At 40.4% G+C, this 24548-nt stretch overlaps 1 protein-coding gene across 1 annotated transcript in view; it reads right to left on the reverse strand.

Moving 5' to 3' along the window:
* LOC124555767 overlaps positions 1 to 24548 on the reverse strand; it is a 225168-nt gene that overhangs the window by 85649 nt on the left and 114971 nt on the right. The window contains exons 3-5 of the mRNA XM_047129813.1: positions 23468 to 23679; positions 17116 to 17178; positions 8762 to 8968 (exon numbers count right to left, since the gene is read on the reverse strand). Of these exons, the coding sequence (XP_046985769.1) occupies positions 8762 to 8968; positions 17116 to 17178; positions 23468 to 23679 (482 nt within the window). The remainder of the gene's footprint in view (positions 1 to 8761; positions 8969 to 17115; positions 17179 to 23467; positions 23680 to 24548) is intronic.

Below are 24548 nucleotides of genomic sequence, written 5' to 3' on the forward strand. Positions count from 1 at the left end.
TAAGCCACAATCGATTACAAAATGCAAAGGCAGGGTCATCGAAGATGTTCAACAGTTAGTTAGATTTATTACTGACATTAGTGTACAACCAGAACAGAACTGACCTCCTGGATGGAGAGTGCAGCTATTCATTTGAAACACTGAATACTTCAGAATGCTGCTATTTACACAGACATTGAATGTTCCACAATATACAAACATAATGAACATAAGATATTTCAAAAACCTCACATAAATGATTAAATCTAAATATCAAATAATTCCTGGCAGTTCGGTTCAAATTGGCAAACTGCAGCACACCAGGCAACAACACTAACCGTTACATCACGCAGCATGCATCACAGACTCATGGCATTGCTCCTTCTCCTCAAACAATTGTGAGTCACAGTTTCAGAAGATGTCACTGAAGCCAACTATGATAGCCTGGGTGAGATAGTCAGTGCAGACTATTACCATCAATTCTCATTTGTTGAATTCAGAGACCTCCCCAAGAGACTGATTCAAATACTGTAGAATGGTGCTGCCACAGGTGGAAGTGGTATCGGCTGCCCTGGAGGTAATTGCGACATGAGCTCCCATCAGTGGCATTCCTTACAGTCACTCACATACTGTCTAATGAATCAGTAGAGACCTGGACAGCAGCACCTGAATCTTATTCTGTCTAGAGTCTTCCCAGTTTTCACAAACACCACGTGCCCGGATGTTGGAGCATCTTGGAAATACTTCAGGACAGCTGGCCGTAGATGGGCTGGGATGATAAGCAACCATTTTCACCCTGCTGGATCATAGTTCCTCTTATACAATACTCTATTAATTAATTGTAATTCTCCTTTGGTGAGTTCCTCCTTCTTCCATGCTTCTATGGTTTTCAGCAGTGTTGGCCATTCCCTCTGTGTAGCAGCAATGCCATTTAAAGCAGCAATGATTGAGGTTTCACCTGTGCTTCCGTGTGCTGCCAAACAATTCCTTGAAAAACAGTCAGCATTGTTGTGTTTCTGCACACATTTGTATGCCACTGTGATATCATACCCATCAAGCTTCAGTGCCCTTCCCACCAGTCAACCCAACAGATCATTCAGGCTTGTCAGCCAGCACAGGGAATGGTGGTCTGTCACAATGAAGAATGTTCTGCAAGATAATATGTTCAGAACTTGTCGATGGATGAAAGAACTGTAATGAACTCTTTCTTAGTTGCAGAGTAGTACATCTCAGACTTGTAGAGTACTCTGGAAGCATAAGCTGTCACCTTTTCAGCACCTTTCTGAATTTTTACCTAATCACAAAACCACTAGTGTTAGTGGGAAGTTTTGTCTTGGCATTCTTGCCATATAATTCTAAAACTGGAGATGATTTAAGAACGCATTAAACACAAGGAAACATCTTTCTTATACCCCACTCTAGGAAAATTTGGCATTTCTCTGCAGTAGTTCTTGCAAGGAATGTACCTTGCTACGGGAGATCTTTATAAAATACTGGTAGTGTGAGCACATTCTGAGAAAACTTCTAACGTCACAATTGTGCCAAAGGGTCAAAAAATCTGTGACTTCTCTTATTTTCTCTGGATTGGGACTGACTCCATCACTATTCACTAGAGACCCCAAGAGTTTTATTTCTTGGTTGGTGAAGAGATTCAGGCAGAGGCCTGCAGTCTGAACAAACTTCAACACAGTTGTAAGGTGGGTGGGCAAGATGTTCTTCAAAGTCTTTGAAAAACTGACAACGTCATCCACACAGCAAAGACATGTCATCCATTTAAGGTGTCAAAGCATGTTGCCCATCATACGTTCAAAGGTAGCTGGAGTGTTACACAGTCCAAATGGCATAACTTTAAGCTCATATTTTAGTGATCAATCTCATCAATCTCAATTTGTTAGCAGCCTGTCTACATGTTGATAGTGGAGAAATACTTTGCTCCTTTCAAGCAGACCAGGATGTCATCAATACACAGCAGTCAATAATCTTTTTTCATGATTTTGTTCAGTTGTTGGTAGGGCACAAAGACGCCATGTGCTGTCCTTCACAAAGATCACAGGAGAGGACCAAGGATTCTCTGAAGGTTCATATGATGTAATTTTGCAGCATCTTCTCCACTTCCTCCATGCTTGTCCATCGTTCAATGTTGACATTCTATATGATTGCAGGCTAATTCATGGATAATTCCCAGTGTGGTGTTTTGCCATAGGCCACTTGGTCTGTGTTTTCTCCACTCTGGATTTGAAAGCATCTGAAAATTGATGCAGAATGGTTATCACTCACCAACATTGCTCCTCAGTCAGGCCAGATCCTATTGGCAGTTCAATAGTAGCTTATGCCCCTGCATTGTTTGTGATGGTAACGTAGCCAATGATGCTAAGGTGCCCTGACTGAACTTATTTTGATATCCCTAAACACATCCTTTAGGGATGAATTGTGGCTGCTCATGATAATTAGTGATCCAAAGTTCTTCTTGACCACCTACAATGCTTATGATCATTACTGGACTGTAGCTTTCTTTTGTGAGCCCGAGTTGCCTTTAGTACTTGACAATAGCTTCATGGTTGAACTGAGTATCCTGATTGATGATTGGAACTCATCTTACTGATGATAGTGGGATAACAATGTCTTCAACAGGAAACAACCATCCAGAACAACCTTTGCTATTTATGCTTGCTGGAAAAACTTCTTCAATCTGGAACTCGGATCTCCCACAGTCTATGACTGTCTATGATACCTGCAAGAAGCCCCATCTGAGAATAACATTATGACTACATTCTGATAAAATGGAAAATTCTAAGGGTTGTCTTCTGACAATGGAAGTTATTTTAGCAATAAATGTACCTGGCAGCTGGATGTATTTCCCATTTGCAACTTTCATCACAATTAATTTTGAATCACAGAACATAGTCTTCTTTAGCTGATGAATATAAGCACCCAACATTACAGGAAAAAAAAAAGCCTGAGTCAAAGAGTACCCTGACAGGTTGGCCATTGAAGGTCACACCAATGAGATTCCCTGACATCTTGGTGATTTTTCATCCATGGAGGATTTGTGTCTAGGGCAGTCTCACCTCCAAAGATGGTCGCCTCACTTAGTTTTCCAGAAGTCAGTGGTTAGGTGAGTGGCTGGTACCTCTATACAGGGGTGAGGAAGGCTATCACATGTTTGGCAGTATCCTCTTCCAGGTTATGGTGATGGACTTCATCTCACAGGTCAGTTATAATCAACTGCAGCTGATTTGTGTCAATAGGACTGTTGTGATGGTGGCATAGTAGACACTGCAAACTCAACTTCCTTCTCTGCAGTAGCATACAATGTGTCATGGGCATCTGGACTGGAAATACACTCACAAGTTGTCCTCTGTCTTCCAAATGTCTGTTCTTTTGTTGGGCATTATACTTGGTGTAGAAGTTGGTTGTACCTGTATCAGACAGATACTGGATTGTCATTTAATGATTGTGGCATTAGTCTGAGTTGAGCAAGTCCATTCTTCCTGCCACATATGGGTGGTGGCAGAGATTGGTGATAAAGACTGATAAAACACTTCTTTAACATTCTCTAATACCTCCTGACCAATTGGGTCAAAGGATACTGGATCAATAAATAGTGGGATCAATATCCAGCATCTCCAAGATTGTCATGTCTAAATCACAATCAATTCTAAATCCAAAGCCATGGTCATCAATGAAGTTCAACACTTAGTACTGAAAGTACATTTATTACTGACACCAATGTACAGTCTAAACAGAATTGACCTTCTGGATGGAGAGTGCAGCTATTGATACAAACATTGAAGACTATGGAATGCTGCTAATTATCAAAATATTGAATATTCCAGAATATATTAACATTATGGTCATAAGACATTTCAAGAAACTTCCAGAAATGATAAATTCTAAATAACAAATAATTGGTGAGGTCAGGTTTGAATGGGTGGCCAGCAGTGCACCAGCCAGTGATGCTAAGCACTACACTACACTACACTGCATGCAGCACAGCTCACAACAATAACATTGTCCCAATGTGGACACATTTACTCTTACGTGAATTTTGTACAAGGCAATCTATATACACAACCAAAGGGGCTTATTCTGGTTTATGTACAACAAGAGATATATACAGGAGTCTCCTTTGTATTCCCAAAGCACAATACAATGCACATTGTGTCAAAGTTCGGTCTATGACCTACAGACCCATGATATGAAAACCTGAGCCAAGCTGATGGTGAACTCGCCACAGTCTCCAAGGCAGCAACCACTAGGGGAGAAGACACAAGCAGTTCAAGGTCCAGAATAGTTATCACTAAGAATATTGGTGGGTTGATGTCCATGGGCATCACTGTGGAAGGCCAAGGCAGGATGAGGCTTGATGGAAAATGCATAAGTCACCACAGGACTAGAGGGTCTGCCAGGGTTGGAGAAGCAGGAGGCTACTGACCAGGATGGCAGAGGCAAAATTGACTTCAATGGCGCAGGAAAAGTTCATGGGCAGAGGTCACCATATACATCATGGATCAATGGCAAATGGAGATCATCCTGTGGATCCAGGCTGAGTGGTACCTGAACTGATAAGCACACTCCGGGGTTCCCAATCAGAAGGGAAAGGCCTTAGCACTGAAATGTGCCAGCAAGTGGGTACAGCATATCCAAGAGGGTAGGGTGAAGGTAATCTGAAGCCACTCGGCCATGCTGCAGCCCCTGATTGGACTGGCCCTGCAACTGGCTAGAAAACTATAGAGGGCATTAGGAGAAGTGTTACACATCTTTTGGGTTTAAAAAATATAGATAAAGCATCCTCCACAACTGTTGTAAGCCAGGGGAAAGGGTGTGATATGATGGAGTTGAGTCCTACTTCACACCAAAGGAGGTTAATGCCACCCCAATATTAGGTACCAAAGTGCATGGGGTGCCTTCAAGAGAAAAAGACTTTTCCAATGATGTGATAATGGTGGCAGTAGTGACCTGAAATATGTGGAACTCAAAAGATAAGTGAGAAAAGGAATAGATCATGACTGACCATGTGGACTCCAAAAACAGGTCACCAAATTCTAAGTCGTTATGGTCCCATGGATCTTGACATTGGACCAGGGAGAGAACAACTGGGATGGTGCAAATTGATAGGCCTGATAGGCAAAACATTGTCAGATCAGGTCCACAATGTCAGACCAAATATTTGGTCAGAATAAGTGTTGCACCAAATTTTTCTCCCAGAAGATGTGCCAGTGGGCAGGGTCCAGTAGATGCAGCACTCATGGTTGATGAGCAAGGTGTTGTATTGTTGTGTTCCTGCAGGTGACAGCTCTGACACTGCAGGATTTTAAGGGAAATGGTGAGATGGTTAACTCCAGATGTGAATCAACCTGGATACACCCCATTTAATGTTGGTCTAAGGCCGAGTTAGGTTCTATGCAGAATCAGGACAGTGTGTCTGCATTTGCATATCATGTCACTGTTTGATAGTGGATAGGATAATGAAAATTAGACAAGTACACCGCCCAGTGCTGGACGCAATGGGCAGTCCTGTCCCAGCGAATTAGTGTCAAGATCCAGTGTGCCGGCCAATCTGTGGATGGTTTTTAAGGTGGATTTCCATCTGCCTTGGTGAATGCGGGCTGGTTCCCCTTATTCTGCCTCAGTTACACTATGTTGGCAATTGCTGTGCAAACACTGTCTACACGTTCGTGTACACCATAATTACTCTACCATGCAAACACTGAATGTTCTGGCACATAATTGGAAGTTACATACTTCAAGATGAATATAATAAGTCCAATTCCAAGGAAAGCAGGTGCTGACAGATGTGAATATTACCAAACTATCAGTTTAATAAGTCATAGTTGCAAAATACTAACATGAATTCTTTACAGAAGACTGGAAAAACTGATAGAAGCTGACCTGAGGGAAGATCAGTTTGGACTCTGGAGAAATGCAGGAACACACAAGGCAGTGCTGACTCTACAACTTATCTTGGAAGGTAGGTTAAGGAAAGGCAAACCTTCATTTATAGCATTTGTATACTTAGAGAAAGATTTTGACAATGTTGACTGTAAAACTCTCTTGAACTTCTGAAGGTAGTGGGGGTAAAATTCCAGGTGCAAAAGGCTATTTACAACTTGTACAGAAACCAGATGGCAGTCATGAGTTGAGGGGCATAAAAGGAATGCTGTGGTTGAGAAGGGAGTGAGACATGGTTTTAGCCTATCCTTGACATTAATAACTGACAATGGTTGAAGAAGAGAGGATATAAAAAGCAGACTGGCAATGGTAAGAAAATAATTTCTGAAGAAGAGAAATTTGCTAACATCAAATATAGATTTAAGTGTCAGAAATTCTTTACTGAAAGTATTTGTGTGGAGTGTAGCCATGTATGGAAGTGAAACATGGATGATACACAGTTATACAAGAAGAGAATAGAAGCTTTTAAAATGTGGTGCTTCAGAAGAATGATAAATATTAGGGGGGTATATTGTGTAACTAATGAGGACGTACTAAATAAAATTGGGAAGAAAAGAAATTTATGGCATAATCTGACTAAAAGAAGAGATCTGTACGTGGGACATATTCTGAGACATCAAGGGATCACCAAATTAGTACTACAGGGAAGTATGGAGGGTAAAAATTGTAGAGAAAGACCACAAGATGAATAGTGTAAACAGATTCAGAAGGAAGTTGCAGTAGCTATTTGGAGATGAAAAAGTTTACGCAGCATAGAGTAGCATGGAGAGCTACATCAAACCAGTCTTTGGACTGAAGACCACAACAACAACAACAACAACAACCACCAAAGTTTGCATAAAGCATGCCAGAAGTCAGCTCTTTATCTCATTTTTTATAAGGCATTAATATGCATAAGAAGCAGCAATTGTTATTTCAAGTTTTCTCTGGCACTTTCTTTGTGAACAGTTCATTTGTAATTCAAATTTTTTGTCAACATATTTTTGGATTAATATATCATAACTAACCATGAACTAAAGAATCACACTAAGTTTCAGTCTACACTGAGAATGAACCAATATGTTTAATATTATTACTGCCAAAACATAAATCATCTCCTAGGCAACTAATGCCATTGAAAGGCAAGTAATTTCATTAATTACATACAACAAATTTATTGTAAACATACTTGTAAAACAGAACATTAGTGATATTCACTGTGGTTACAGGGAACAACAATTAAGTTTAACTGAATGATGTCATCTAGATACTTACAGTGTGTCAGTTGCTATTACCATAGGCAAAGCAAGGGTGTATTACATAAGGTAAGCTTTAAAGCCTGGAAAGGAAAGATTGTTGATAGCAAGGTGGCCACCTGAAATGTGTGCCTTTGCATCACAGGTAGTTCAACAGGTAAGAGAGTTCTGACATGTCTACATGGATGAGTCTGTCTAGCTCTGTTTTGAGGGCACCCTTTAGAGCAAAGGGCACCAGGTGAGCTTTGAAAAACTATGGGGCAGCTGTCACTTTAAGAGTTCCATGATCTTCGCAATCAATTGGGGGACTGCCTTCCATAATCCAAGTGAGAAGATTTGAGCATATCTATCACAGAAAGTCTTTAAGACAGCACAGAGCCCTTTGGATTAAATGGTGTGCACTGTTTGATGAACTGTAAATCCAAGAGTGCTGAAAGAGTCTATCCAAAAAACATTGTCCACTTTGTGGCAGGCAGCCATCAGAAAATTAGTGGAACAAGTGACTTGGCTATAAGTAAATAAAACTAGAAACTTTTCTAGCAAAGGCACACAATGATATCAATTGGCCCAAAGATTTGTCTCAGCTGTGTGCAAAGGCAGCAATGCTAAACTTAAGTAATTAGATTGGTTTAGCATAGGAGAACCAGTGTCCAAGAGTAACCTCACAGGGTGTTTGCCAGTGAACACATCCAGTAAATTTTCTGGGTTGCATTCTGAAAAGTCTGCACTTCCATAGATTGATCACTTACTTGGTTCACTTCTGAAGGTTGGGACATATTTTCAGCACAGCTGCTAAAACATACCCACAAACCCCTTTTTACTACACCTGCTGCATGTTGCATGCTGATGGGACACACACTGGCAATGGGGAAGGGGGGGGGAGGGGTAGGAAACAATATTTACAGCCTGGGAATGATGTTGCTGCTGATGCAGCTCATTGCCATTGATACAGTTGTTTACAAAGTTATCTGAGCTGCAGAGCAGGTGATGGTTCTGCCAGAGCTACCAAGACACCAGAGAGCTGACTGCTGTGATGTCTTCTTATATCTTAAATAAACTTTGGACTGTGTGGGAAATTTTGTGGGCTCAAGCTGTTTGAATTAATTCAGTCACAGAAGAATCCAGTTTCCTCAACAGCGGTTTCTCATTTCTGAGTTGGGATTAAGACACCCTATTACATCCTTGATTAAAGATTCTGCACAGTTCTGTCTCTACAAATATTTGAAACTGCATTGTTATGGCAGGAAGCAAACATTCAATGAGTCTGGCTGTTCTGTTACTCCTGTCCCTCACTTCCAGCTAATCATGATCTATCCTTTGTCAAAGTCACTTAAGCAAGCTGATTTCAACCATTTTTAACATGGTAACATGGAGCTGACCAAAAGATTCCTCTGTCTCACCAGAACCTACTATATACCCATCATATGCCTTAGAGCTGACTGATGACCATAGATGTTAAGTCCTATAGTGCTCAGAGCCTTAGAGCTGACTTAGGGATACTTGTGTACACATCAAAGAGATTGTCATAATATCCTGGCTGATCAGTGTAAGTATAAAATTCAGAATTAAGCAGATGAAGTGAATGAAACAAGTACCTGATGTCCTGATGCAATATTCATCATATCGCTTAGTTTCCTTAAAAGCCATGTGGTTGGCTTCTGCTGTGGAGCTGAAGTCATATGGCTAGGACACCTCCACCTGAGTCGTGGATGTCGATGCCTGCTTGAACATGGTGCCTTGTGATGAACAGGGCAGTGTCTGACACATCGGCACAGTTTACTTGGATCTGTGTCTGCCTCACTCTAGGACAACAACATAATAATTGTAATTGAAATTGAAATTTGGATTGACATAATGGAGGTGCATTATCCCCCATATCTATGACTTATGAGATGGAACAGAAATAAGCTACATTACAAATGTACAAAATATAAATGCGCAAGAGTTCTTCAACTAATGTTAATACAGAACAGACAAAGTTACTTGCATATGTAATCTCTTCATATACTCTTAAGACACCTAAATATGGAACCTGTCTTTGACAGGGACAAGACAAAATTTCCAATACAAATAACAGTTAGAACTGTTATTGTCTAATGTACATTACTGGATAGAAAAAAAAGGAAAAAAAAGAAAAAAAATACAAATCAACATCAAAAAGTACAATAGCTGTTGAGTTCTGTCTAAAGAATCCATCTGATAGTATACTAAATTCAGAAAAAGTTAAATAAAAAGTCATAACTCCCACTAGATATTACACAAACACTCAGAAGGAGTTGTTTAGTAAAATATGTAGATATAATTTTATTTTAGACTTATTGTTACATTTCTGAAAGTGACTGAGAATTATAACACAGTCTAACTCAATTTATTTATTTGCAATTCATTTGTATGTCTTAAGAAATAGTTTGTTACCACAGGTGTAGTAGTATACAATATTCATTCATCCTTCTTCTTCTTCTTCTTCTTCTTCACTTATTATTGTGTAGTCCATTTCACAGCTGTGGTATATGTCATCGTACCACATTCCTCCTTACCTTTCTATACCAGCCTGAGTAGTCTGAAGAAGTGCATCCCTTATACAGGTAAATCACCATCAAAACTGACACTAACTATCAGTACTGGTAGAAAGGAATATGTATGTCATATGTACACTGTCTGACCAAAAGTATCTGGACACTCCTGTGTAACATAGACTTGACCACCAGATCATACGAGTTGTAGACCCACCAGCATAAAAGGAGGTAGGCAGTATTTTGTTATCAGTAGACAAACAGCAACAGCAGACAGGGTTGGCCAAAATAGCTCACTTACATCAGTTGTGAACTAGTCATTGTATGCCACCTGGGTAACTAATCCATCAGGACTGAGCAAGGTGGTGAAGTGGTTAGCACACTGAACTCACATTCAGGAGAACAACAGTTCAATCTTGCATCTGGCCATCCAGATTTAGGTTTTCCATGATGTCCCTAAATCGCTTCAGGCAAATGGTGGGATGGTTTCTTTCAAAGAGCATGGCTAATTTCCTTCCCCATCCTTCCCTCATCTGATGGGACCAATGACCTCACTGTTTAGTCCTCTCCCCCAAATCAACCAACCAACCAAATCCATCAGGGACAATTCAGCTCATCTAAGGCTCCCTAAGTTGACTGTTGATGATGTGATTATAAAGTCAAAATATGAGGGAACTACCATGACTAAACCAAGACCACGCACATCTCATGTACTGATGGACAGAGACTGTCAGTCATTGTGGAGGGTGGTTGTAAAATATCACATGAAATCAGCAGAAGGAATCATGTGTTCCAAAGTGATACCAGCAGTACATCAAGCACAATGGCTGTGTGTAGAGATTTAAAAAGGGTCCAATGGTCAAGCAGCTCTTCAGAAGCCACACATTTCTGTAATCAGTGCTAAGCGACACTTGAGATGGTGTGAAGAGTGATGTCACTGGACAATGAAGGACTGTAAATGATGGGTTTGGAGTGGCGGTTCATGCAACTGTGCTCTACCCTGTGACAATTGATGTTTGGGCTTGGCTTGGTGAATACCTGGAGAGCATTAGCTGCCATCATGTGCAGTGCCAACTGTGAAGAGTGGAAGAGCCAGCCGCTGTGGCTGAGCTGTTCTAGGCGCTTCAGTCTGGAACCGTGCTGCTGCTACAGTTGCAGGTTCGAATCCTGCCTCGGGCATAGATTTTATTTATTTATTTATTGTTCCATGGGACCAAATTAAGAAGTCTCCATGGTCATGGAACGAGTCAATACATGAAATTATAACACGATATTAGAAACAGATAAAATGAAATATAAAAAAAAAATATTCAGGTGACAAGTCGTAAATTTAAATAAAGAAAATCAACAATGTAACACTGGAATTTGCTTAATTTTTTAGCTCTGCCAGGAGCTCCTCGACAGAATAGAAGGAGTGAGCCATGAGGAAACTCTTCAGTTTAGACTTAAGTGTTTGGGGTACTGCTAAGATTTTTGAGTTCTTGTGGTAGCTTATTGAAAATGGATGCAGCACAATACTGCACTCCTTTCTGCACAAGAGTCAAGGAAGTGCATTCCACATGCAGATTGGATTTCTGCCTAGTATTAACTGAATGAAAGCTGCTAACTCTTGGGAATAGGCTAATATTGCTAACAACAAATGACATTAAAGAAAATATATACTGTGAGGGCAATGTCAGAGTTCCCAGACTATTGAATAGGGGTCGACAAGAGGTTCTCGAACTTACATCACATATAGCTCGAACAGCCCGTTTTTTTGAGCCAAAAATACCATTTTTGAATCAGAAGAACTACCCCAAAAAATAATACCATACGACATAAGCGTATGGAAATATGCGAAGTAGACTACTTTTTGTGTTGAAGTGTCACTTATTTCAGATACTGTTCTAATGGTAAATAAAGCAGCATTTAGTTTCTGAACAAGATCCTGAACATGGGCTTTCCACAACAGCTTACTATCTATCCGAACTCCTAGGAACTTGAACTGTTCCGTCTCGCTTATAATATGCCCATTCTGTCTGATCAAAATATCTGTTCTTGTTGAATTGTGTGTTAGAAACTGTAAAAACTGAGTCTTACTGTGATTTAGCATCAAATTATTTTCCACAAGACACGAACTTATTTCATGAACTACGTTATTTGATACTGTTTCAATATTACACACAAGATCCTTCACTATGAAGCTGGTGTCATCAGCAAACAGAAATATTTTTGAATCACCTGTAATACTAGAAGGCATATCATTTATATAAATAAGAAACAGCAGTGGCCCCAGCACCAACCCTTGGGGCACGCCCCACTTAACAGTGCCCCATTGGGACTGAACATCACTACCACTCTCAATATTGCGGAGAATTACCTTCTGCTTTCTGTTCTTAAGGTAAGAGGCGAACCAACTGTAAGCTACTCCCCTTACTCCATAATGGTCCAACTTCTGCAGTAACATTTTGTGGTCAACACAGTCAAAAGCCTTCGTTAAATCAAATAAAACACCTAGCGTTCGTAACCTTTTATTTAATCCATCCAAAACCTCACAGAGAAATAAGAATATAGCCTTTTCAGTTGTTAAACCATTTCTAAAACCAAACTGAACATTTGACAGCAAATTATGCGAATTTAAATGCTCCAGTAACCTTGCATATACAACCTTCTCGATAACTTCAGCAAACACCGATGGCATAGAAATAGGTTTATAATTGTCAACATTATCCCTGTCTCCCTTTTTATAAAGTGGCTTCACTACCGCATACTTTAATCGGTCAGGAAACTGACCACTCCTAAAGGAAAAGTTACATATATGGCTAAGTACTGGGCTAACATACATAGAACAATACTTCAGTATTCTGCTAGATACCCCGTCATATCCATGAGAGTTCTTGGTCTTTAGTGATTTAATTATTAACTCAATCTCCCTCTTGTCAGTATCATGGAGGAGCATTTCAGGTAACAGTCTCGGAACACTTTTTTCTAAGAGCGCTATATGATTCCCTATTGGGACTAGGTTTCTATTTAGTTCACCTGCTACATTCAGAAAGTGATTATTAAACACTGTACCTATATGCGACTTATCAGTAACACGGACATTCCCACTACGCAGACTTATGACCACAGCAGTTGAGTCCCATAGTGCTCAGAGCCAGCCCACTACGCACTGATTCTATATCCTTGACCTGTCTCTGGAGACCAGCCACTTCCTTTACGACTGACCATACGGTTTTAATTTTATCCTGAGACTTAGCTATTCTATCTGCATACCACATACTTTTTGCCTTCCTAATAACATTTTTAAGCACCTTAAAATACTGTTTGCAATGGGCTGCTGCATTTAGAATTTGACTGTTTCTAATGTTTTGATATAATTGTCACTTTGTTCTACAAGATATTCTTATCCCTCTAGTCAGCCACCCAGGCTGCCTGTTTGTGCTAGTACCCTGTTTTGAACGTTCTAACGGAAGGCAACTTTCAAAGAGCACGAGAAAAGTCTTGAGAAAAGCATTATATTTATCGTCTACTGTATCAGCGCTATAAACATCTTGCCACTCTTGTTCCTTGATAAGTTTTACAAAGGTCTCTACAGCAACTGGATCAGCTTTCCTAAACAGCTGATGACTATATTTAACACGTGTTGCAGCACAAAAATCTTTTAGAGTTAAAATTTGTGCATCATGATCTGAAAGGCCATTCACCTTTTTGCTAACAGAATGCCCTTCTGGTAATGAGGAATGAACAAAAATGTTGTCTATGGTTGTTCTACTGTTCCCTTGCACTCTTGTTGGAAAGAATACAGTTTGCATAAGATTATATGAATTAAGGAGGTCTACCAGCATCCTCTTCCTTGCACAATCACTTATACAATTAATATTGAAGCCACCACATATAACTAACTTTTTGTATTTGCTATAAAGTGAACCAAGAACCTCCTCTAGCTTTAGCAAAAATGTTGTGAAATCGGAGTCTGGGGATCTATAAATAACAACAGTTAGAAGTTTAGCTCCGTTAAATTTAACCACACCTGCACAACATTCAAACACCTTTTCAGTGCAGTTCTTTGAAACATCAATTGACTCAAATGGGATGCCGTTTTTCACATACATGGCTTCCCCCACACCGCAAAGAGCTCCTCGAAAAGCTGCCAGCCAACCTGTATCCTGGTAAAGGAAGCCTCTGAATCATCTCCTTATTTAAGAAGTGTTCAGATATACCAATAATTTCAGAGTCAACATCTATAAGCAGTTCACTAACTTTATCTCTAATACCTTGTATATTTTGATGAAATATACTAATTCCCTCATTACTCGGATACCTAAGCTTTGTCAAAAGTGGTTCCTTTGTTAGAGAGACTGCCCTTAAGCAGGAATACATATCAACTGACTTCAATCTAAAAAAGGTGCAGCTCTAACACCCACTACTGTAGGAATTTTCCCATGAGTGATCCCACCAACCCCACCTATGCTGTCACCTATAAGCTTTGCCAACCTCCCCTTCCCATACCTGTTGAGGTGCAGGCCATGTCTAGTGAAACCCGTCCTGCTGATAGACTCCACCGACACCACTGAAATGTGACCCATGCTTTCTGTCATCAGCGCACCCCCAAGTCTCATGTTATTACGCCTGACGGCTGTATTAAGATGAGGCCGATTGTGACGCTGAAACAGTTCCATGAAATGCACATTCGTGTTGCCAGTCTGAGTGGCTATCTTTTCCAGGTCACCATCTATGTCATACTCCCCATCCCTATCAATACTGTTACCAGCCCCACCCACAATCACTACCTGATCCTCTTTAGTAAAATCCCTACATAACCCCCCTATGTTAACAGTCACCTGAGCCAATCCTGCATTAGCCTTCACAATGCTGGTGACCTGGTACTCACTCCCCAGCACTTCCTGCAACTGCTGGCCTACACCTCTGCCATGAGAACTACCTAACAGCAGAACCTTCTTCTTCCTCTTCGACTTTGCAACTGTTCTAGCCACCATAACTACTGAGGTCTGCTGCATACTTCCTACATCTACAGCTACTAGAGATTCCTCTCCACTAGACTCTGACAGTTGGTCATATCTATTGTAAACACCAATAGTAAAACTATCTGAAAATCTTCTTCTCCTAGCAGATCTCTTGCCAACAGCCAGTTCCCATTCCCCAACCCCCTTCTCCCTCCTCATCCTATCTAACTCCTCCTGTGCGTTTTTCAACTGCACCTGATGTGTGTGATGTCCTTAATTTAGTTAGGTTTAAGTAGTTCTAAGTCTATGGGACTGATGACCTCATATGTTAAGTCCCATTTCTGAAGAGTGGAAGAGGTGGTGTTATGGTACGGGGGTGTTTTTCACAACTAGAGTGTCGTCCCCTTATTCTGTTCAGAAAAACACTAGATTTGTAAGTGTATGAACACATTTTACAGCATTGTGTACTGTGTACAGCAGAGGAACAATTTGGAGGTGATGATTGTGTATATCAGCATGACAGTGCACCTTATGATAAAGCAGCATTTCTGAGGTTATGGTTTGTGGACAACAACATTCCTAAAATGGACTGGCCTGCTCTCCTAAACCCAATGAGACACCTTTAGGATGAGTTACAATATCAACCTCACTCAAGGTCCCAGCATCAATCACCACTATCTTCTCTGATTTTGGCTCTTGAGGAAGAATGGGCTGCCATAGCTCTGCAAGCATCAGATTATGTGCTGCATCATCATTTTGGGAGCTGCATATTTCTAATTGGTCTCTTGCAAGAGTATTAGCAGATATTTGTGGCACCTTTAGTGCTCTGTAGCTGTTTATTGGTATCAGTTTTAAACAGAGGTTTTCCTTCCAGGGCTAGAGCAAACAAAGTTGTAAAAGGTGCAGTCTTGAAAGCTCATTTTGTTACAGCATAAGGAATTTTTCTGAAAACTTCCAACTCTTAGTCTGTCCTTCCCTTAACAAATATATTGTATTCTCTACTCCATACAGAATGATTCCTCTATCAGTTAAAATGCTACAGGGGAGAGTAATAGAGGCTTAGTTTCATGTCCTAAGAATCCACCTCAGCTGCAAGTAGGTCTACCTGTGTGCAGCAATGGTATGTCTGAACATCTGGCATTTTAAGCGTAAAACATGATTTCGTGTAAATACATGTATCTGAACACACTCTTTATGTGTTCTGGCAATATAAATCTATTTAAACAGTTGCTATTTTTTTCTCTTGAATGCATTAGTAATTTTCTTTATTTTTAATTGTTCATTCTTCCTGAAGATCTTTCAAATTTATATCTACAATATCACAACATCCTTACAGAAGCTGTGTGTGTTATACTGTTCACAGATTACATGATTGTATCTCAGATTGTTTTGAATAATTTTATTTCTTGTAGCAGTCTTCATCAGAAGGTTGGTTGTACATGGTCTTTTCACAGCTTTCAGGGTAATTCCTAATCCTTCCACCCCCTTCTGAATGTAAAATTAATTTATTTATTTAGTCTGAATTCTGGTGATCCATCTTGTGAATATACCACAGAGTATGGAATGAGTCAGTTTTACCAGTACAATACATTTCTCTCAAAACTGGCTTCTCGTCTTACAATAATTGCAGTAATAATAAATTATCTTGATACAATACTGTCCTGTTTTTATTTTTGGGGTTTATTTTATTTGAGGCTTGTTCAGGGGTCCCTCCTCTTAAAGTATCTATATTTAATTTGGTTTTAGTACTCTCTGGTGGGTCTGGTGGGACACCCAAGACAAATGCAAGTAAGGTCTAGCTGGTGCCCCTGCTGTTAACTAATTTGCATTGGCAGTCATCTAGCCCATTGAATTGAAGTTCACATTTAGGCTGACATTCTTTTATAGACGTTTAAACTGTATTCATGATCCAGGTGGTTCAGACAAGCTCCCTAAAACACACATAATGCTCCATTAGCATAGCAAACAGTGGTCATGGAAGCATGGAGGAGCTTACAATAATGAAGGACTGACCAGTTCTCAGCTTAAGAAACATGGGTTTAGCAAAACCACACTGGAATCCATCTAATGTTGACTGATCTGCTCATATTTAGCATCACCCAGGTGGATGCATAACTTAGGAATGCTAGGGATATAGTTTGCATTGAACTCACACATACCAATGAAAAAATTTCCAGTCCCTTTTTATTTAAATCAGCTTACCTGTCACACAGGTAGAAGGTGAAACTAAGTGAAATCACAGTTGCACAAAAATGTGTATGCTCTTCATGTCAATGAATAATATTTCAATATCATGTCCCACTTTTAAAGTGATTTCAGTATTTAAACATGGAATATGGCTTTAGGAAAAAAAAATAGAAAATAAAAAATTGACATCACTGAATATAGCCCTTTAAGAAAACTAGAAAGTGTCATAGCCAAACAGAATAAATTAGGAATGCACCAGAAACATTAATTACAGTATCTAAAATTACAGTATCTAAAACATACCTCTGAACTGTGAGCAGACCATTCCACTTTTTCCTTTTCATCAAGTGGGCCAAAGTAACAACCCTGAAAGAAAAGCATTTGAGCAATGATAAAATAACCTTCTGAATTATCAATGTTGCGTGTGAACAACGTATGATAAATTTCACATTCCACACATACAAAAAAGTACTTTTGATACATTTTTGCCCTATTGTGAATCCAACCGTGAGCATGTTAAGAGAAGGATAGTTGCTACTCACTGAATAGCAGAGATGCTGGGTCACAGATAGACACAACATAGAGGGTGTCAGAAAGTGAGCTTTTGGCCAACAAAACAAACACAAAAACACACACACACACACACACACACACACACACACACACACACACACACACGGGTTGACACGTGAGTCAATGTGTTGTTCTCTGGCAATGTTTAAGCAAGTTCCTAACTTGCCATCTTCAGGCAAAGTGTCGGGTTCACAGCTTGTCTGGATCTTTATAGCCACCGGACCAAAGGCTTCTCTGCATCCTTGGCACTGGTCAGGCCAATCAGACCGAGCAGAATCAGTGCAGCAGCACATGGTGGGGGGCGGCCACGAGCGCCGGGTCCTAGTGTCTTGTCTCGGTGCGACCTGTTTATTCCTTCCGCCACCACCGACCTGCCTCAATCAGTGTGCTCTCATCTAATTCTTGCTAAAGTTGTGTTCCACGTGGTGTTGAGTTGGAAGCCACTATCCTGGTTGACCAGGTTATCACCAACCTGTATCGCCACTGGCTCTTTAATAATAGAGTCCCAGACACCTTTCAGTCTACAAAATCTCTTCATTTCTTCAAATTGAAATGTGTGTTCATCACTGAGGCTGTGCCCCACTACTGCAGATTTTTCATTTTGTCCAAGGTGAATACTTCTCACGTGTTCACAGATGCGTTGTATGATGCAATACTGCATCTGTCTAATTTATTGTTTTCCACATTCACAGGGAATGCTATAGACATCCAGTGTTCTTAGACCCAAGTTGTCCTTCATTGAGCCCAGCATATTCCTGATTTTTGCTGGAGGATGGAAGATGGTTTTTATCTTATTCTTCTCCAGTATCCTGGCAATCTTAGCCAGGAGAGGCAATGTGTACTGGAGGAATGGTAGACTTTGGTTATTCTCTTCTTCCTGAAGCCCCTCCTCCTCCTCCTCCTCCTTCTTCTTCTTCTCCTTCTTCTTCTTGCTCATCTTGAGAGCACATCTAATCTGCATTTCAGTGTAGCCATTCATCTGAAAGATTTTCTTGAGATGCTTAATCTCAGTAGAAAAACTGTTCTTGTCGCATTTGTCATGAGCTCTGCAGACAAGGGTAGTGAGCATGGATTTCCATTGTGCTGGGTGATGGCAGCTGTTGGTGTTGAGATACAGGTCTGTGTGTGTTTTCTTTCAGTAGACCTAGTGTCCCAGTCTGCTGTCCATTTTCTTCTTTATTAGGATATTGAGGATGAGTAGGCACCCATTTTCTTCCAATTCCATTGTGAACTTGATATTCTCAGGTATGCTGTTCAGATGGTTGAGAAATTCCATTAGTGTGTCCTTGCCAAGTGTCCAGACCATGAAAGTATCATCAATTTACCAATAAAAGACCTTGGGTTTAAGGCGTGCTGTTTCCAAAGCGAAATCCTCAAAGTATTCCATGTACAAATTGGTGATACATGGTACCATTGGGGATCCCATAGCGACTCCATCCACCTGTTGATAAAACTTGCCCCCACACTTGTAATATGTGGTCGTGAGTGCATGGCAGAATAATTCCACTGTGTCTTTATCAAAATGATTCTCCAGTAGTTTCAAGGAGTCCTCTAGTGGTACCCTCATGAAGGGGGATGTGACATCACAGCTTACCATAATATCATTTTTGTCAAGACACCACTCCTTGAGTGTCTTAACAAACTCTGTGGAATTCTTGCTGTGGTAGGGGCATTTACCCCCAAGAGGCTTGAGTAGTTGTGCTAGACGTTTGGTTATTGATTGTGTCTACTATCAGGCGTAGTGGTACATCCCTCTTGTGTGTCGTGGGTAGGCCGTATAACCATTGCTGAACTGGAGCTCTGGGGCAAAGCCTCTTTACCAAGTCCTGGTCCAGACCTGAGTTGTTGAGAAGACTAATGGTCTTTCTAGTCACAGCTGTTGTAGAGTCCTTCTCCAATTTTTTGTAGGTCTGGTCCTGCAGCAATGAAATAATCTCTTCATGAGGGTACCACTAGAGGACTCCTTGAAACTAGTGGAGAATCATTTCAATGAAGACACAGTGAAATTATTCTGCCATGCTCTCAAGACCACATATTTCCAGTGTGGGGGCAAGATTTATCAACAGGTGGATGGAGACACATGTATCACCAATCTGTATATGGAATACTTTGAGCATATCACTTTGGAAATAGCATGCCTTAAACCCAAGGTCCTTTATTGGGTACATGAATGATACTTTCATGCTCTGGCCACAAGGACACTCTAATGGAATTTCTCAATCATCTGAGCAGTATACATGAGAACATCAAGTTCAAAATGGAAATGGAAGAAATTGGGTGCCTACTGATTTGTGATATCCTAATAAAGAAGAAAATGGACAGCACTCTGGGACACTCGGTCTACTGAAAGGAAACACACACAGACCTGTACCTCAACACCAACAGCTGCCATCACCCAGCACAATGGAAATCCATGCTCACTTCCCTGATTTTGCAAAGCTAATGACAAATGTGACAAGGACAGTTTTTTTACTGAAATTCAGTATCTCAAGAAGACCTTTCAGATGAATGGCTACAACAAAACACGGATTATACATGCTCTCAAGATGAGCAAGAATAATAAGAAGGAGAACCTTCAGGAAGAAGAGAACAACAAAAGTCTAGCATTCCTCCCATATGCAGGGCCACCCATGGCCAAGATCGCTTGGATACTGGAAAAGAACAAGATAAAAACCATCTTCCATCCTCCAGCAAAAATCAGGAATATGCTGGACTCAATGAAGGACAACTTGGGTCTAAGAACATCAGGTGTCTACAGCATTTCCTGTGATTGTGGAAAACAATATATTGGAGAGTGCAGTGTTGCATCACACAATGCATCTCTGAACATGTGGGAATCATTTGCCTCGGACAGTACAAAAAATCCACGGTAGTGGAGCACAGCCTCAGTGAAGTACACATGTTTCAATTTGAAGAAACAAAGAGACTGTGCAGTTTTTGGGACTCTATTATTAAAGAGGCAGTGGAGATATTGGTAGTGACAACCTGCTCAACCAGGATGGACGCTTCCAACTCAGCACCACATGGAGCACATCTTTAGCAAAAATAAGATGAGAATGCACTGATAGATGCAGGTTGGTGGCAGTGGATGGAATAAACAGGCTGCACCGAGATGAGACGCCAGGACCTGGTGCCCGTGACTCTCCCCCCCCAACATGTGCTGCTGTGCTGATTCCTCTCATGCCTGATTGGCCCAACTGGCACTGAGGATGCAGAGAAGCCCATGGTCTAGTGGCTATAAAGATCTGGACAAGATGTGAACCTGACACTTCGCCTGAAGATGGCAAGTAAGAAACTTGCTGAAACATTGCTGGAGAACAACACATTGCCTCTCCTGTCAACCCGAGAAGATTTTATCATAGAGATTTGCTGAGAATGCCTGCTTTCTCAGAGTACCGGTGTAGTTTGTATAAATTTGAGCCAAAATACCTTGAGTTTATAAAAACAATAGTAATGAAGTTTGGCAGGTCATTAGAAGGCTGCAACATAGTCAATAGCTTAAAAAATGACTGTACAAGGAGATAACTGGGTATGCATTATGAATACTGCAATACTGAATTCCACCTGGTGGCATTATGGGCACCTGACATGGTAAGGAAAGTATATAAGTGAAACAAAGACAAATGAGGAAACATGTTGACATTGATCGTTATGGACCGGCACCTAGGAACGACTGTCTTGGAAATGGTGAAGCTAGTCAGCTGCTAAAGTGCATTGTCATAGTATATATGGGAAATGGTTGGAGGATGGTGAAACCACAAGCTGCTGTACATACTGCCTCATCACAGAACATGGAGAAGGCGGCTTGTCTGTTGTGTACTGCAGGATAGGAAGTGGGAGCTGAGTGGTAAAGTGTTCACTTTGTGTGTGAAAAACCCCAGTATCTGTGCCAGATCAGATCACAGAGTACAATGTTGGTGCAGGCACTAATGTTTTGGAGCACACTATTCAGTGCACATTGTTTAATATGGGCCGCACAGCAAGCAACCCCTATGTGTTCCCTCGTTGACCCAGTGACACTGTCAGTTATGAATGCAGTGGGCACAAGACCATTGAGATTTGACCATGGATCAATGGAAACATGACACTTGGTCAGATGAACCAAATTTCTTATTATACCAGGTTGGTGGTCATGTCCAGATACCCAGTCATTCAGGCAAATGGTAGCTCAGAAAATGTACCATACCATGGATGCAGGATGGTGGGGCCAGCATTATAATAAGGGGGGGGAGGGGTGATTCAGCCAAGCATCCAATGGACCAAAAATAGTAATTGAAGGCAACATGATAGATGTAGACTACATGAACATCATTGTCAACTGCCTGCATCCTTTCATTCTTCAAATCTTCCCCAATGTCAATGGCATCTTCCAGCAGGAAGACACAAGTCCGGAATCATGATACTGTAGTTCATCAAGCATGATAGTGAACTCATGTTGATGCCTTGCCAACCAAATTTGCCTTATCTGACCCTGATAGAACACATCTGGAATGCTCTAGCGTAAGCAGTTCCACATGCAGTTTTACAGTAATTTACAGTAATGGAATGACCTGTGCACAGACAGCTGGTGTCTTATACCTCTGGACATCTACCAAGGACTTGTTGAATCCATACCACATAGAATCACTGATAGTAATAGTTTGGCTGATCAGTGTACATAAAATGAATTAAATGGACTAAAGTGAAATGAATGGCTCGGTGATGATGAAATTTGTGAAGCTGCATGAAATAACATCAGTGCAAACCATTCAGGCATTCTACATCTACATTTATTTCATTACAGTGCATTTCATGCATTATATGTATATATCCCTTGTGACAGGGAAAGCTATCGTCCCCCACTGACTCCATTCACCCAGTGGTGCTTTCACACATACCTAGTGTTTGTAAATCATCATCATAGCTGAAAAAATGAATGAATGGCAACGAAAGTCTGAGTTAAGTCAGGAAGTATGCTCAGACAGCATAATATATATTAGACTGTTTAAGGACATTATAAAAACAGTCACTAGTAACATCATAGATCAAAAAACAGATCATCAAATGCACCAGACGCTCCTATTTAAGGGGTTAACGTATTTAACAGCATCAATATTGTTAGAATATCTATCAATGTTGACTGCTTGCAAGAAATGTTAACAACTTCTAAATGCTGCATGAATGACTATCATGTGGCAATAGAATGATCAGGCATATTTAATTCATCAATTTTTTCAAACTGTACATGGAAAGGCAGTTACCATGCTAACTGAAAAGCCATGTCATATAGCAATATCACTGCAACTGTTGTCTGACTTTTATAGTGGCACGATCACCAACTGATGGTTCACCCATACAATGAACACTGCCAAATTATATCCAAATGCAAGTTTGTTAACGTTGTTGCAGACCATGTTGCTTAGCATAACATTGCCAATTTCAGAGGATGATTCACAACCAAAGTCACATGCATCATCTCTACAGAACATACACTATTATCAAATCATGTTGCTAATAAGACAAGCCAAGAGATCTGGAAATTTAATTTGACTGTGGACACTATGCTTGAGATAGAGAGTTGTTGCCTATATGACGTAAGACATTGAGCCGATACACTTAAATCCAATGTTCTTATCTGGATATTCAATGTTGTTAATTAAGCTGGACTGTAAATGCAGCACTTGAAATAATATTTTGCGTCATATAGACTGAGACAAGTGGTAATCCTAAACTACTTAAAAAATTGCTCAAGGGCTTTGTGCAGGCATTTTCTGGGACAAATGAGATCAGAATTACTACTACTCATTCAATAGAACTCAGCACATTGAAGGTGCTGCAGATCATGCCAACAGTACAGAATTTAACATTTAATTCATAACAGAGATGCAGGTCTTAAATTTTTTGTATACAGCAGACATTATTCTGAAACAATTGCAGTCTCCTACATAAAAATCATCTCTTCATATATACATTGAGGTAGAAATATTACTGTACCAAGTGTTTCATTTACATAACTGTCACAGTTGTAATCACATGAAAGGAAATTAAGATTAGAAACAGTTTTACAGATTTTATTTTATACATTCTGTACAATATTACAAACCTGAATGTCCACATCATCTTCCTCTTCAACATCTTCAATCAGTTCACCATGAGCACAGCTGTAGGCAAAACAGTATTTTGAACGCCTTTGTGGTGAAGGTGAGGAATCAGGAGAGCCAAGTCGTGACCTCGACCTCGGCCAGTAGTAATTGTACAGTTTATAACAGACTAAGCTCCCAACACCCAACAGCAGAATGACACCGCTTGCTTTCACTGTAAGAGACAAAGAACCTTCATAAGACACAAGATATGTGAAGAAGGATGGGAACAGAAAATTTTACATTTGCATCAGAGCAACTGTTCAATGCAGCAACAGCCAGTCTCAGTACACTGAAGGATGTATCATTTTTTCCTGCACTGTCTCAGATATCTCGGTTGTCCATTGTATAATCCCTACTGACCAAGACCTCTTCAGCTACTGCTGGAGTTCTATACACTATTGAACGCATATAACCCTGTAGGAGGAAATGCAAAGGAGTGAGGTCCAGTAATCATACCGATTATGGTACCTTAACTCCACCTCCCCCTCCCCCAACCCCAACCCCCTTCTTCCCTGCCTTTCAATCCATTGATGAGGACATCTGTTGTTCAGGACTTCACGGACATTAATATCTAAGTAGCATGGTGCACTGTAGTGTTGAAACCTTATTCATTTGTGGACAGCTAGAGGCACGGTGGTATCACATCTCAATGAGCATCAAGCAACTTACCCTACTCAAATGAGGTGGCAGGAAATAAGGTTCTACCAGCTGATCTTGTACTGTTCCAGATCACAAACTGATAAAACATAAATGCTGATGATCTGACATGGGTGTGGGGTACAGATTTTCACCACTCCAGGCACAGAAGTTACATGCGCTGAACCTGACAGTCATATCTTTGAACTTTTACTATGAATTTAATTTGTTTCTATAAAGTAAACATAAAATAAAAAATAATTGCATAGCATTGTTGGATGGGATACCCAGAGAAATAAGTTCAGTCATCTAACCAGAAAAGGGTTTCGCCCTCAGCACACAGTGACTCCTTTCCTTATGGTGTCTGAGAGTTGTGTCTATCTGTTAAGTGTAGTTGGCTGTAAT

The sequence above is a fragment of the Schistocerca americana genome, chromosome X, assembly GCF_021461395.2.
Source record: "Schistocerca americana isolate TAMUIC-IGC-003095 chromosome X, iqSchAmer2.1, whole genome shotgun sequence".
NCBI classification, from domain to species: Eukaryota; Metazoa; Arthropoda; class Insecta; order Orthoptera; family Acrididae; genus Schistocerca; species Schistocerca americana.